The sequence below is a fragment of the Eulemur rufifrons genome, unplaced genomic scaffold, assembly GCF_041146395.1.
Source record: "Eulemur rufifrons isolate Redbay unplaced genomic scaffold, OSU_ERuf_1 scaffold_261, whole genome shotgun sequence".
In the NCBI taxonomy this organism is placed as follows: Eukaryota; Metazoa; Chordata; class Mammalia; order Primates; family Lemuridae; genus Eulemur; species Eulemur rufifrons.
The window spans coordinates 102,182-119,358 of record NW_027183043.1 but is presented as its reverse complement, the minus strand read 5'-3'; the positions used below and the strand labels follow the sequence as shown (position 1 = coordinate 119,358).

Here is a 17,177-nt window from a genome sequence, read left to right as displayed (position 1 = left end):
AACGACATCAATGCATTCTGACATTGAAATAAACTTCACGTTTACTCCTTTATTATTTAGTATTAGTCACGTACATTTAAAACAACCAAAGAAATTGAACTTAGTGAATGTGTGATGTTTCCGTATTTTATTCTTTTTTTATTTCAGCATATTATGGGGGTACAAAAGTTTAGGTTACGTATATTGCTCTTGCCCTCCTCTTCCCCCTGAGTCAGAGCTTCAAGCATGTCCATCCCCCAAACAGTGCACACTGCACCCATTATGTATGTATACACCCACCCACTCCTCCCCCCTCATCTGTCTGATGCCTGATGAATGTTATTCCTATATATGCACTTAAGTGTTGATCAGTTAAAACCAATTTGATGGTGAGTACATGTGGTGTTTATTTTTCCATTCTTGGGATACTTCACTTAGTAGAATGGGTTCCAGCTCTATCCAGGAAAATACAACAGGTGCTAGATCACCATTGTTTCTTATAGCTGAGTAGAACTCCATGGTATACATATACCACATTTTATTAATCCAATCATATATTGATAGGCATTTGCGTTGTTTTCAAATCTTTGCAATTGTGAATTGAGCTGCTATAAACATTTGAGTGCAGATGTCTTTTTTATAGAATGTCTTTTGTTCTTTTGGGTAGATGTCCAGTAATGGGATTGCTGGATCAAATGGTAGGTGTACTTGTATCTGTTTAAGATATCTCCATATTGCTTTCCACAGAGTTTGCACTAGTTTGCAGTCCCACCAGCAGTGTAGGAGTGTTCCTGTCTCTCCACATCCACACCAACATTTATTGTTTTGACACTTTTTGATAAAGGCCATTCTCACTGGAGATAAGTGATATCTCATTGTGGTTTTGATTTGCATTTCCCTGATGATTAGAGATGCTGAGCATTTTTTCATGTTTTTTGGCCATTATTCTGTCTTTTTTTGAAAAGTTTCTATTCATGTCCTTTTCCCACTTTTTCCACAGAATTTCTGAACAGAACAATATCAAGTACTGAAATTGAAACAGCAATAAAAAACCTCCCCAAAAAGAAAAGCCGCAGACCAGATGGTTTTACACCCGAATTTTACCAGATCTACAAAGAAGAATTGATGCCTATCCTGCAGAAATTATTCCACATCATAGAGAAGGAAGGAATCTTCCCCAACACATTTTATGAAGCCAACATAACCCTGATACCAAAACCAGGAAAGCACACAACAAAAAAAAAAAAAAAAAAAGAAAAAAGAAAAAGAAAAAAAAAAAGGAAAACTACTGACCAATATCCCTTATGAATATATATGCAAAAATTCCCAACAAAATCCTAGCAAACCAAAGCCAGGTGCTTATCAAAAAAATAATCCATCAGGACCAAGTGGACTTCATTCCAGAGATGCAGAGATGGTTCAACATATGCAAATCTATAAATGTAATTCACCACATAAATAGAAGCAAACACAAAGACCATATAATCCTCTCAATAGATGCAGAAAAAGCATTTGACAAAATTCAACACCCTTTTATGATAAGAATGCTTAAGAAAATAGGCTCAGACGGGGCCTACCTAAAAATGATACAAACCATATATGACAAACCCACAGCCAACATCATACTGAATGGGGAAAAATTGAAACCATTCCCACTTAGAACTGGAACCAGACACAGTTGTCCTCTATCACCACTGCTATTCAACATAGTGCTGGAAGTCCTTGCCAGAGCAATTAGACAAGAGAGGGGAATTAAGGGCATCCAAATGGGACAGAAGAGATCAAACTCTAACTCTTTGCTGATGATATGATATTATATCTAGAAAACCCTGAGGATTCAACCAAGAGACTCCTAGAATTGATTAGGATACAAAATCAATACACACAAATCAGAGGCATTCATATACGCCAATAAACCTAAGGCGTGAAACTATTAGAATTCTAGAAGAAAACATTGGAAAAACTCTTATAGACATTGACCTAGGCAAAGAATTTATGAAGAAGACCCCAAGAAGCAACAAAAATAAATAAATGGGACCTGATCAAATTAAAAGGCTTCTGCACAGCCAAAGAAACTGTCATGAGAGCAAACAGACAATCTACAGAATGGGAAAAAATTTTCACATGCCACACATCCAATAAAGGGCTGATAATGAGAATCTATTTGGAACTCAGAAAAATCAGCAAGAAAAAATCAAACAACCCTATCAAAAAGTGAGCAAAGGACATGAACAGAAACTTTTCAAAAGAAGACAGAATAATGGCCAAAAAACATATGAAAAAATGCCCAACATCTCTAATCATCAGGGAATGCAAATCAAAACCACAATGAGATATCACTTATCTCCAGTGAGAATGGCCTTTATCAAAAAGTCCCAAAACAACAAATGTTAGTGTGGATGTGGAGAGATAGGAACACTCATACACGGCTGGTGGGACTGCAAACTAGTGCAACCTCTGTGGAAAGCAATATGGAGATACCTCAAAGAGATACAAGTAGATCTACCATTTGATCCAGCAATCCCATCACTGGGCATCTACCCAAAAGAACAAAAGACATTCTATAAAAAAGACATCTGCACTCGAATGTTTATAGCAGCACAATTCACAATTGCAAAGATGTGGGAACAATCCAAGTGTCCATCAATACATGAGTGGATTAGTAAAATGTGGCATATGTATACCATGGAGTACTATTCAGCTATGAGAAACAATGGTGGTCTAGCACCTGTTGTATTTTCCTGGATAGAGCTGGAACCCATTCTACTAAGTGAAGTATCCCAAGAATGGGAAAATAAACACCACATGTACTCACCATCAAATTGGTTTTAACTGATCGACACCTAAGTGCACATATAGGAATAACATTCATCCGGTGTTGGGCAGATGGGAAGGGGGAGGAGGGGATGGGTATATACATACATAATGAGTGTGATGCGCACCGTCTGGGGGATGGACACGGTTGAAGCTGTGACTCAGAGGGAAGGAGGGGGCAAGAGCAATATACATAACCTAAACATTTGTAGCCCCATAATATGGTTAAATTAAAAAAAAAGACTCAATGCCCTTCACAATAGCAACAAAGAAAATAAAGTACCTAGGAATATATTTAACTAAGGAGGTAAAAGACCTCTACAGGGAGAAATATGAAACACTGAGGAAGGAAATAGCAGAGAACATAAACAGGTGGAAAACCATACCACGCTCATGGGTCAGCAGAATCAACATTGTTAAAATGTCTATACTACCCAAAGTGATTTACAGATTCAATGCAACCCCTATTAAACTACCAACATCATTTTTCACAGATATAGAAAAAATTATTTTATGCTTCGTATGGAACTAGAGAAGACCCCGTATAGCAAAAGCAATCCTAGGCAAAAACAAAACAAAACAAAACAAAAACAAAATGGGAAGCATCGATTTACCAGACTTCAAACTATACTACAAGGCTATAGTAACTAAAACAGCTTGATACTAGCATAAGAACAGGGACATAGAGCAGTGGAACAGAAGTGAGAACTCAGATATAAAACTATCCTCATGTAGCCATCTAATCTTTGACAAAGCAGGCAAAAACATACACTGGGGAAAAGAATCTTTATTTAATAAATGTTGCTGGGGAAACTGAATAATCACATGTAGAAGACTGAAACAGGATCTACACCTTTCACTTCTCACAAAAAATAACTCATGGTGGGTAAAAGACTTAAACCTAAGGTGTGAAACTATTAGGGTTTTAGAAGAAAATGTTGGAAAAACTCTTATAGTTTGGCCTCTTCTTTGGCCTAGGCAAAGAATTTATGAAGAAGACCTCAAAAGCAATCACAGCAACAACAAAAATCAATAAATGAGACCTGATCAAATTAAAGAGCTTCTGCACAGCCAAAGAAACTATCACAAGAGCAAACAGACAACCTAGAGAATGGGAGAAAATATTTGCATGCTACACATCTGATAAAGGGCTGATAATTAGAATCTATTTAGAACTGTATGTTGTTTTTATATGTGACATAGTCTAGACCCCAAGGGCTGGATCAAGGTGAAGAGAGTGAGGTAGGATCTCCAAAGTGCCAGGATACCAGCTCTGCATCCTGTCTTTATTTAAAATGTTGACATTTCATTCATCCTGAATTTTTTGTATTAATTTTGATTTTAAAAATATTGCATTAAATATTAATCACAATGATTGGATTTTTAGTGGCCCCTTAAATTGGGTGTTCAAGGTGACTGCCTCCCTCTCCTAAAAGGAAAAAAAAAATTGCTTGCATTTTTTTTCCTATCCAAAGACCAAAAAATAGAAGCCATCATTTATTCAAAATAGGACTAAGTGCCAGAAGTTCCAGTGTAAACACAGCCAGGTCTGGGGTGATGAGCCCCCACACTGCAGGGATGGAGACAGCTGCCTTCTGCCCACTAGCTTTGGCCAGTCCTCCCTGGGGACTCTGTGCTCATCTCCCTTCATTAATTAGCTTTCACTTTCTGAAGTCCTCCACCCCCTGCATTCATAGCTTTTTGCCTTGTCGAGCTAATGGTCCCCTCTGGGCCACATTCTTTGGTATCCCCCAAGGCAGGGCCAGAGCCCAGAGAGGTGATTAAGGGGCAGAAGCAGAGACAGGCTGGTGATGACAGGGAGATCCCCAGACTTGAGGGTACCACCTCCCTGAGCTAATGGCAGCCCAGTGTTGCAAAGATAATTTAGCTAGAGGTCAAGGCCACCTCGAGAGATGTGATTTGCACTGTTTACTTCTCTTGTTTTGCTCTTCCCTTTGCTTTTGGATGAAAGCCCAGTCCCCTCCTTAAGGAAGTTTTCCCTCTTGTTCAACCCCCAGCCTCCATTCTGTCTCTTCCCTGCAGCCAGAGGGATGTTCCTAAAGGAGAATTCTGAAAAATCACCCCTCTGCTTAAACCTTCCTTTTCTCTTAGGATACGGTACAAACGCTAGTGTGGCCATCAAGTCTGCACGCCCAGGTCCAGACTTCATCTCCAAATTCATCCTCCGTCTTCCCAGCCCCAGTGGGCTTCCCACTGTTCCTGCAGTAAGCAAAGCACATTCAGGCCACAGGGGCCTTGCACCTGCTCGTGTTCCTCTCTGTGACATCGTTCCCCTGCCTACTCCCACACACTCTCAGTTCTGACCTAAAAGTCACCTTCCGAGCAAGCCCTTCCCTGACTTCCCCATCCTGGGGCGGCACCCCTATTACAAGCCCTCATAGCAACTCATTTATTTCCACCAGAGCTTTGATCACAATGTATCATATATAATAATTACTGTGACTATTTGTTTAACATCTATGCCTTCCTCTCTGAAGTGCAGACACTGCTATCAGGGGTCTTGTCTAATTGGTTCAACTCTCTATCCCCATTAGTGCCTAAAAAAATGCCTGGCACCCAGTAGGTGCTCAATAAATGCTTTTTGAATGAATACAGCAGGCTTTGTCATCCTTGGCCCTGTTGACATCTGGGGCTAGTGGCGGGGACTATTCTGCATATTGCAGGGTGTTGAGCCGCGTCCCTGGTCTTGGCCCACAGGATGCTGTGGCATACCTCTCCTCTCCCTCAGTTATAACAATCAGAAATGTCTCCGGAAACTTCCAAATGTCCCCTGCGGGGTAAAAAATCACCTTGGCTGAGAACCACTGGAATACAGGAATGAGGGAGGACCTGGCTGAGGTATCTCAGGCTGTAGCAGTCTTCCTCTGTTGGTACCTTTAGAACGTGGTCTGTCTGATGGTTAATTTTATGTATTAACTTGACTAGGTCATGGGATGCTTGGATAGCTGATTTAACTTTGTTTCCGGTTGTGTCTGTGAGGGTGTTTCTGGAAGAGGTCAACGTTTGAACTGGTGGACCGAGTAAAGCAGACGGCCCTCCCCAAGGCAGGTGGGCCTCGTCTCACCTGTTGAGGGCAAGAACAGAATAAGAAAGGAGAGTGTTGGATTCACTCTCCCTCTGCCTGTGTGCCTGAGCGGGGACACTGATCTGCTGGTCCTGGTGCTCCTGGTTCTCAGGCCTTCAGACCCGGATTGGAATCTTAAATTCTTGGGCCTTTGAGCTGTGATACATTACTGGTTTTCCCAGGTCTCCAGTGTGCAGATGACACATCGTGGGACTTCTCAGCCTCCATAAGTGTGTGAGCCAATACCTTGTAATAAATATCTATCTATCCATCGATCTGCATTTTATCTATATATGTATCATCTATCTATCTATAGCCTATTAGTTCCATTTCTATGGAAAACCCTGACTAACATAGCCCATATCTTTTTTTTTTTTTTTTTTTTTTTTTTTCCCTGAGATGGCCTTACTCCATCACCCTGGGTGGAGTGCAGTGGCATCATCATAGCTCACTGCAGCTTCCAGCTCCTGGGCTCACGCGATTCTCCCGCCTCGGCCTCCCGAGTAGTTGGGACTACAGGCAGATGTCACCACACCTGGCTAATTTTTTCTCTTTTTAGTAGAGATGTGGTCTCGCTCTTGCTCAGGCTGGTCTTGAACTACTAAGCTCAAGCGATCCTCCTGCCTTGGCCTCCCAAAGTGCTAGGATTATAGGTGTAAGCCACCGCGCCTGGCCAGTCCATATCTTGGTTACATCCCTGACATTTCTCTGTGTGTCATTCCACCAAACATGATGGGAATACCTCAAAGGCAGGGAACAGCAATGGACCCCTCTCTGCACTCTGAAAACTAACATAAGTTTTGATATACAGAAGGCCACAAATAATTATTAAATTCATCTTTAAAAATCTGGCAGTTACCAGGTGCTTTTTGTGTGCCAGTCACTGTCAACTGCCTTATATAGATGATCCTATTTAATTCTCAGAACCATCCTAAGAGGTGGACATATCATTATTATTATTAAACCCACTTGAATGATGGGAAACTGAGCTTAAGAGATGGGATGTGATTTATCCAAGGCCAATTTGCTTCATCACTTAATCAGTGCACAGCCCTCCCGGCAGGTCAGGATTTCTCTCTGTCTTTATCTCTTGGGAGAGCAAGGGGTTGCCTGTCTTACTTGCTGTCAGCTGTTGCCATGGTGATGAGTCTAGGACCATTCACGGATTCTGGGAGCCACAGGGAAGAGGCTGTTCTTGGAGAAGATTCCGGGAGAAGCAAGTCAAGAACTGAATCGGAGCAGCACTTCTCCCAGTGGCGTCCCCTGCTGGGTCACAGCCTTCTGCTGTGCTTCCACACCTGCCACCTCACTGACTACCAAGACGTATGCATCAGAGGTTGGTGGCTTCAACTGAGCATTTCTCCAACTCACACCTCTCCCTCTGATCTCCAGCACATCAAGCCAAGCTTGAAACTCTGATACCATCCCAACTACGGTTACTCAAGAGTATCAAGTGCTGGATAGTGTACTAAGCCATTCATAAACATTGTCTCACTTTAGTCTGGCAGCTGCCTTGGAAGGCAGGTGCTTTTATATTCTTACAAGTTTAGAGAAGGGATGTGACCTGCCTAAGGACACACTGCAATGTATGAAAAAAGCCAGTTTCCTCTCATTCGCTCCAACAGTGCTTTAACATCTTGAAATTTTTTTCCAATTGGATGCACAAAAAATGTATCTTTTAATTACCTTTCTTTGTCCTCATTCTTCTAAATTAATTTATCCAACAAGTAGAGAGCTTACCATTTGCCATCTAGGCATATATCAGTGGACAAAATAGACCAAGTCCCTGACCTCCTCAAAGCAACATTATAGTGGTGAGAGACAGTCACATCCAACAAGCAGGAGAGATGCCAGGTGTTCATAAGCACATATAGACAAGTAAAGCAAATCAAGAGGGTATGCCCTACAAGGTATGCCCAGGAATGTTGTTGTTTTGTGCAGTGTAGTTAGGGAAGGAGTCATTGATATTCCAGCAGAAAGCTTCAGGCAGTGACAGAGGAGGTTTGTGGATGTCTGGGGCAGGAGCGTTCCTGGTAGAGGGTATAGCGCATGCAAAGGTCCTGAGGCAGGAACATGTCTGGTGTGTTTGAGGGACAGTGAGCGGGCTGGAGCTGAGTGATTCAGTGAAAGAGATGGGGAAGGTGTGGTCAGAGAAGCAGCAGAGTCCAGGTGTGTAGGGCTCTATGTGCACTGTAAGAACTTTGAATTTCCCTCTGAGGGAGACAGGAAGCCGTGGGAGGGCTCTGAGTAGAGGGGATATTATACAATGTATATCTGAAAGGCTCAATCTCCCACCTTATTGAGAATGTAGTGTACAGGTGGAAGAGTGGAGGCAGGCAGGTAAGCTTGAAAGATATGGAAACCATCCAGGTGAGAGAGGATAGTGGTCTAGACTGGGGAGGTAGCCATGGGGGGGGGTGAGAATGGGACAGGTTCTGAATACATTTTACAGGGAGAGTCCCCACTGATTTGCTAATGAATTGAACATGGCAGGGGTGGGAAGGAGGAGAGAAAATGTCTCCAAGGTATAACTGAGTTTGAGATGCTGTTTTCTGAGATAGGAAAGACTTTGAGAGGAAGAAATATGAGAGAGAGAGACGGAATTTTAATGATGAGGATATGCATGAGTTAGAGATCTGGACACATTAACTTTTGAGATGCCTGCCTCCTAGCCCTGTGGGGATGTTGAGTAGGCAGTTGGAAAGACACAAAGATCAGGATTTGGGAAACATCTGTGTGCAGACGGCACATAATTCCATGACGCTGGATGGGAGTCCCAAGGGGGGAGGGACGAGATGAAGTACAAGGTTCTAATGGGTTTCAAGGCTGCCTTACATTCCACGGTATGAACAAGCCAACATTTGTTTAACGGCCCTTTATTAGTAGATATGTCTAATAATTTCCAATCACAAATGTCACTTCTCTCAACATCCTTTTGTTTATGCGAATGTGGAATATGTCTATAAGATGTCGATCTATCAGTGGGAAGTAGGAGGCAGGACTTGAACCCAGGTCCGTCTGACTCAAACATGGCTCCCCACACACCCTCACCCCCTGCTCTAGAGGGCCACTAGGTTTCTTTCCCACAGTGAATCCATAAAGCCAACATTCTGGTTTGTTCGATGATGTGGGGATTAAATTAGTCCACCCCAGAAATATCTGTTAAGAATTGATGATATCTTCCAAGTATCATGCTGGTACTTGGTATGATATTGAGAAAGAATGGGGAAAAATTGAAACCATTCCCACTTAGAACTGGAACCAGATAAGGTTGCCCACTATCTCCATTTTTATTCAACATAGTGCTGGAAGTCCTTGCCAGAGCAATTAGACAAGAGAGGGGAATTAAGGGTGTCCAAATGGGGACAGAAGAGACCAAACTCTCACTCTTTGCTGATGGTATGATGTTATATCTAGAAAACCCCAAGGATTCAACCAAGAGACTCCTGGAATTGATCAATGAATTCAGTAAAGTCTCAGGATACAAAATCAATACACACAAATCAGAGGCATTCATATATGCCAATAACAGTCAAGCCGAAAATCAAATAAAAAACACAGCACATTTTACAATAGCCTCAAAGAAAATTAAATATCTAGAAATATATTTAACAAAAGAGGTGAGAGACATATACAGGGAGAACTATGAAACACTAAGAAAAGAAATTGTAGAAGATGTAAACAGATGGAAAAATCTACCTTGCTCATGGATTGGCAGAATCAACATTGTTAAAATGTCCATACTACCCAAAGTGATCTACATAATTAATGCAATCCCTATCAAAGTACCATCATCATTCTTTACATATCTAGAAAAAAATAATTCTACACTTTGTATGGAGCCAGAGAAGATCCCTTGTAGCCAAAGCAATCTTAAGCAAAAAGAACAAACTGGGAGGTATTAGTCTACCAGACTTCAGGCTTTACTACAAGGCTATAGTAACTAAAACAGCAGAGTACTGGCACAAGAACAGAGATATAGACCTTTGGAACAGGACTGAGAACCCAGAAATGAAACCATCTGCATATTTTCATCTAATCTTTGACAAAGCATCTTCTTAGCTCAATGTGTGGAGCTTACTCAGAAATCCCTCCAAGACTAAAACTTTTTTTTTTAGTGTAGGAGATCCACTTTATTCAATAAGTGCTTATTGAGTCTTTCCTATGTGCCAGGCACTATTTTAGGTGCTGGGAATATGTTGCATTGAATAAAAACATACAAAATCCATGTCTTCTTTGTGCTTATACTCTAGAGGAGGGATACATGATAATAAACATGATAAAATAAGCAAACTACATATGGCAAATTAGAAGGTGATAGGGATTATGACACAACAAAATAGAGCAGTCGTGAGAATGATGATGTCTAAGACTTAAACTTATTTTAAAATCACAAAGGACTCCTGAGTTTATAGAAACATTCCATCAGCATTCCAAGGATGCATGCATCAGAGCATGGTGGGTTGCAGTTGCTGTAAAAGACTATGGATATTGGGATGTTTGGTTTGGAGAAGAACAAGTCCCCCTGGAATTAGGAGCCACAAAACCCACTGTAGGAAGACAATGCATGAAGTGTTGAATGAAGAGCACTTGAAATAAAAATAACCTACATTGGAAGCCTGGCTTTTCCAAGTTTTGTGATCTCTGATGAGCCATGCACCTTTTGAGCCTCAGTTTCCCCTCTGTCAAATGGAGGGGAAATGAAAGAGCCTTTGTTCTCATCCCACCACGTGAGGCTGTAATGACACAGTGAGCGAGAGAAGTAACAAGAAGCATGAAATGCAACATGTTTTCTGCAAAGGAGCTTCTCTGTGTTTCCTGGGTTTGACTTAAATTGTTTCCTACATCCTCCTACTTCATGTGAATCTGGGATTCTTTTTGCTGCTCAGGTGATAGAGAAAGATTGAATTCACACTTTCAGACAAATGATGTATAGTTTACTATTCAACTTAAACCTGAAAACACCTATTTTCAACAAATTGTCAATACTATGTAGCGGGGTCAACCTTAAATCCCTTCTTATCGACAAATGGGTGAGCGTGGTGCCCATAGGACCACGAGATATACTTTCACCCTTGGCTCTGCATTCATTGTTCTGGTTTAACAGTGAATTCCCCACTCTCCCACGTGCTAACACAGCAGCCCATATCTCACAGCAGAACTTTTTTCCTTGAACCAACTGTGAAGACAGCTCTGTCTCTCCGCAACTATTCAAGGTTCACACTTGAAAGGCCAAGATTTCCTCAGCTTTTTCTGGGAGTCTGTTTATTGCTGTTCCTAACTTCTATTACACGGATCTGTGCGATGCTGAAATTTAGGGTGCTTTGCCCTCCTCTGCTGTAATCTGGGGTAGCCTTAATAAATCCGAGTTGTAGCTACCCAGTGCTGCCTAACAGAGCCTGGCGCATGAAGACTTCCATTTTTCTCTGCACTGCCAAGTTGTGTCTTTAGGATGACCCTGGGTTTTGGCAGGAAGAGAACAGATTTCAGGTGTGTTGCTAACTGACAAAGTATCCTACAGCAGGTAGGACTCAAACCAATCTGATTTTCTCTGAGTTATTATCTCCCACATCCTTCCACCCCAAATACCTCCCTGGTGTTGAGTAGCCCTTGTGTATACATTCGTATCCTGTCTACAAGGGTCCTGTAAACCTTAATGCACCAGATGAATATAGGTTTATGGAGTGTCCTTTTTAACAGTAGCATTTGGTAATCCAATGTCATTGTTTCCAAGGAATTTCTCTCAGATCATTACATTTTTCTGTGGGTAGAGTTTGCTGAGGAAGGTCTTCTTCAGGGCGACCTTCAGCTCCTTGTTCCTGAGGCTGAAGATGATGGGGCTGAGGAAGGGTGTGAGGACCGTGTAGGTGGTTCCCATCAGGGTGTCTCCTTCCAGAGAGTGGGGACCCTTGGGTTTGAGGTAGATGACAGAGGCAAAGCCATAGTGCACAACCACCACAGTGAGGTGGGATGCACAGGTGGAGAAGGCCTTGTGCCGACCTTCAGCAGATGGGATCCTCAAGATGGTGGCCACGATGAAGGCGTAGGAGAGGAGGATGAGGAGGAAGCAGCCCAGCAGGGCAGTGATGCACACCAAGCCCACGCCCTTGGCCACCCACGGTACATCATCTCCACAGGCCAACTTCAACAGTGGTGGGACATGGCAAGCAAAGTGGTGGATCTCATTGGGTCCACAGAAGGTGAGTTGGAAAATGGCCGTGGTCACCACCATCCCCATGACTGAGCCACCATCCCAGGACCAGCCCACCAGGCAGGCACAGCCACGGGGGCTCATGAGCACATTGTAGCGCAGGGGGTGGCAGATGGCCACGTAGCGGTCGTAGCCCATGACGGTGAGCAGGAAGGAGTGGGTGAAGCCAAATGTGAAGGAGGAGAACATCTGGCCAGCACAGGCCAGGAGGGTGATGGAGCGGTGGGCGGACAGCAGGTCGGCCAGCATGCGTGGGATGATGGCCACGGTGTAGAGGACCTCTGAGACGGACAGGGCGCACAGGAAGAGGTACATGGGTGTGTGGAGGCTGCGCTCGCTCCAGACAGTGGCCATGATGAGCAGGTTGCCCAGCAGCGTGAACAGGTACATCAGCAGGAACAGCAGGAAGAACATCAGCTGCAGGTGAGGGAAGATGGAGAAGCCGATGAGGATGAATTCAGTTACCGCTGAGCAATTGGCTCCCTGCATGGAGGCTGTGCATAAGGTGAGGTGTGACAGGGAGATGTCAGCTACTGGATGAAGAAAGAAAGGTCATCACATGCTGCCCTACCTGGATGTGCCCAAGGGGCCACTCCCAGTAAATGGTAACAGCTGGCATTGGTTCGGTTCCCGCTCTGTGCTTCCTACAACTTAATCCTCTCCTTAACCTAGTGAGGAAGGGACCATTTTTGCACCCGCCATTTAAAGTATCTTGGCCATAGTCACTGAGAACCTTGGGGTGTAAAGAGGATGAGCAACTTGTTCAGGGTAAAGCTGTTGAAATGACAGATCTGACACCTGAACCCACAGCTGGGCTGACCCTGGAGACTATACCCTTCTTTATCCGCCTATGCCAGCGGTCCCCAAACTTTTTGGCACCATGGACAGTTTTCATGGAAGACAATTTTTCCACGAGCTGGGGGTGGGAGGTGGGCATGATTTTGGGATGATTCAAGCACATTCCATTTATTGTGCACTTTATTTCTATTATCATTACATTGTAATATATAATGAATAATTATACAACTCACCATAGGTTGGGGACCCCTGCTCTATGCTGCCTCCCCAGATGAAAATGATCCTTCACTGGAGCTTCCAACCATTGCTCCTCTGCTCCCCCTGCCCGACTCCTTCTGATAAATTGTTTTTCTGACAGCTTCCAGTACCGCTAGATGTCCCTACACCTGACTACAACTCCTTAGACCACAGCGTATCTCTAACTTACTTGAACCCATCAGATTCTTCCTCGGGGGTTTTCCATGTAGGATCAGAGATTATGTTTTGGCTCTTTAAAAAAAAAAAAAAAAGGAGCCACAGATGAAGTCCTTATTGTTTTCTGGCTCCCATGAGGCATGTACATTGTGAGGAAATGCAACGCAGCTGTCAGACAGATGGAGGGAGGGGAAGCCAGCAGATCTAAGTCTGAATTCCGGCTCTGCCTGCTGTGCAACTGAGCAAGTTTCTGCAACTCTCTGCACTTCCGTTTCCCTCTCCCTACCTCGAAGAGTTGTTGTTGGAAGGTGATGAGCTAACACAGAACAGGTGCTACTTAGGATGATTAAATCGATACAATGAGCAAGCAAATGTACAGTGTGTGCTCAGTAGATAACTTTAATTTCAAGAGATTTCAAGGTGTCTTTATGAATCACTTAACTATGATTATCTTTTAAAATAAAACAAATTAGGCAAGCGATGTAAAGTTTAAAAGAGTAAAACCACTAATCTGCTTTCTGTTTCTGTGGATTTGCCTGTTCTGGACATTTCACATAAATGGAATCCTACAAGATGTGAACGTTTGTGTGTTATTTCTTTCACCGAGCATAGTATTTCAAGGCTCGTCTACGTTGTGGCATGTGTCAGAACTTCATTCCTTTCTCTGACCAAACACCATTCCATTATATGGATGTACTTCCTCAGCGTGTGGAAGTTTGGGTTGTGCGCACCGTGTGGCCTTTGTGAACAGTGCTGCGATGAACAGGCTTGTAAGAGTTAAAGCGTATCAGTGGTTGCCATGGGCTGGGGTCGGGGGTGAGGGGGTGGGGAGCAACTGCTAATGGATACAGGGTTTCCTTTTGGGGTGATGAAAAATTTCTGGAGCTAGATAGAAGTGGTGTTTGCACAACATCGTAAATGTACTGAATGCCATTGAATTGTACACTTCAAAATGGTTAAATGGTAAATTTCATGTTATGTGTATTTTATCACAATAAAAAAGGGTTTATAACTAGAATCTATACAGAACTTAGGAAAATCGGCAAGAAAAAAATCAACCCCATTAAAAAGTGGGCAAAGGACATGAACAGAAACTTTTCAAAAGAAGGTAGACTAATGGCCAAGAAATATATGAAAAAATGCTCAACATCTCTACTCATCAGGGAAAGGTAAATCAAAACCACAATAAGATATCACCTAAATCCAGTGAGAATGGCTCTTATCAAAAAGTCCCAAAACAACAAATGTTGATATGGATGCAGAGAGGTAGGCAAACTCATACACTGCTGGTGGGACTGCAAACTAGTGCAACTTCCATGGAAAGTGATATGGACATACCTCAAAGAACTAAAGGTAGACCTACCGTTTGATCCACCAATCCCACTACTAGGTATCTATCCAAAGGAAAAAAAGACATTCTATAAAAAAGACATCTGCACTTGAATGTTTATAGCAGCACGATTCACAATTGCAAAGATGTGGAAACAACCCAAGTGCCCATCCATACATGAGTGGATTAATAAAATGTGGTATGTGCATACCATGGAGTACTACTCAGCCACAAAAAACGATGGTGGTCTAACACTGCTTGTATTATCCTGGATAGAGCTGGCGCCCATTCTACTAAATGAAGTATCACAAGAATGGAAAACTAAGTACCACATGTACTCGCCATTAAATTGGTACTAATCAATCAACACGATGTGCACATATAAGAAGTAACATTCATCAGGTGCTGGGCAGGTGGGAGTGGGAGGAGGGGATGGGTAAACCCACACCTATGCTGTCTGAGGGATGGGTCAGGCGGTGCAAAGGCAATTTATGTAACCAAAGCATTTGTACTCCCATAATACTCTTAAAAAATAAACAAAATTAAAAAATTTAAAAACTTCAATTAAAAAAGGTAATAAATACCCTTGTAAGTGGGCTCAGGTCCTTGGGCCAGCCCTGACAGGTTTCTAATGAGAAGCAAAGAGGGAACCACGTCCTTTGGTGAGAGGAGACCACATTCCCCGAACATCACCAGTTTCTACCGTTTCTTGGCCTTTCTCCCTGGAATCACTTGCATCTTTTCCCCACTTCTGGGTCAGCACCTGCCTGTAGCGCCCCAGGGTGGTGGTCCTAAACAGCCACACCCTGTCCTGCCACCTTGAGCTCTCAGAGAGGTGAATGGCTTGGAAATAAGAGCCTCCGAGGAGAGGTCGAACGAGTGAGCTTTATGTCATGTGGGCTGGCTCACAAGCCTCCCATGGCTCCCCAGTGTCTAGGGCAGGGTTTCTCAACCTCAGGACTATTGACATTTGGGGCCAGATCATCATTTCTGTGGAGGGCTGTGCTGTGCCTTGTAAGTTGTTCTATAGCTTCCCTGGTCTCTATCAGCTAAATGCCAGTTAGCCACTGCTCAGTCGTGACAAACAAAAAATGTCCCCAGACAATGTCAATGCCCCTGTGGGCAACAAAGTCACCCCCACAGTTGAGAACCTTTGATCCAGAGAATGCAGTTGCAACTCCTTGGCATGCTCCCTTTGCACCCTACCCATTCCTCCCCTTCTCCACCTGGCAAGACCCCTGTTTAAGATTCAGCTTAAATGTCACCTCCTCCATGCAGCCCTCCTAGACATCTTCTTCCCAAAGCAGATTCAGTAACTCATCCCTGGGTGCTTCCAAAATAATGCTTCCTAAATGACTCTAAAACTCCTTGCTTGTGCCTTTGTCATGATGTTGATCATAATGTGTCATGTTGGAGCTGTGCCCGGATCATGAGTTCTTGGAGGCAGAGACTGTTTTGTTGATAGCACCAGCACTGTGCACTCAGCAACAACGACAGTGATGGGCATTGTTAGCCTGTGTTTGATGTGTCCTATGGACCAGGCACTGTGCTCAGCATCCCTCCTGACATTCCTACTGAACACTTACCCCCACATTAGAAGTCATCTGCTATGATCCCCATTTTACAGATGGGGAAACTGAGTCCCACAGAGGACACATCACTTGCCCAAGCTGCCATGATTCTGAAGATTAGGACAGAAAGACCCAGGGAGGGGAATGAAAGGGGCGGCCTTGCAAAAATAACAGGAAAATACCTAATCCCACAATTTCCCCAGTAACGGTTAAAGATCAATCCTATGAGTTCTCTCACTCACGGGCACACGGGCACCAGGCAGGAGTTCTGTTTTGCACAACTTCTGAAAGGAGCCGAATGAATGGAAAAGAGAGAGATTCTCTCTCTTACAAAAAAAAAAATTTTTTTTTTTGAGAATCTGCTTTTTACAGCCCAAAGAGTTCCTGAGCGAACAGCAGGGTGGGAGCTCCAAGGCTGAACCATATCTGGAGGATAGAGTCACATCTCCTGTGATAATCCCGTCTCCAGGGAAAGGCAGGAAACCAACTCGTGGACTTTGATATCCGCGCAGTTTTTGTTACCTACCTGCTGCCGAGAGGAAAGGAAGGAGCGGATGCAGCAACTTCTGGACGGTACCTGCCATTTTTGCAATCCCTTTAGAAAGCCCCAGTAGCTGGTTTTCGGAGCCAGCACATTCTTCCCTTTCCATCTCCGTGCTGGTCCTATTCCCTTCCCGCCAGGCATAAGTACACAAACCTCTTTTCTATCCTAACCTTTGTCTGGAGAAACCTTTCTCAGAACCCACGTGCACCAGCATCTCCACTTTAACAGATTCTCTGTAGTATCTGATCGATTTTCTGTAAACCTAAAATAGCTCTTAAAAATAAAGACTATCAATTTCATTTTAGAAGTAAAACAAAACTCATACTGTGCATGGGACCAGAATAGCGATCCGAGCATTTGATCTATCAGCAGAACACCTAGCGGGCTCCTCTGTAGGTAAACCAAACAGAGAGAATGAGAGAGCGGGAGAG

General features: G+C 43.3%; 1 protein-coding gene across 1 annotated transcript; it reads right to left on the bottom strand.

The window, feature by feature from the left end:
- Positions 1–11,621: 11,621 nt before the first annotated feature.
- On the bottom strand, positions 11,622–12,578 carry LOC138380050 (olfactory receptor 10H1-like). Its single transcript, XM_069464910.1, has one exon. The coding sequence runs from the start codon at positions 12,576–12,578 to the stop codon at positions 11,622–11,624; it is 957 nt and encodes a 318-aa protein (XP_069321011.1).
- Positions 12,579–17,177: the final 4,599 nt, after the last annotated feature.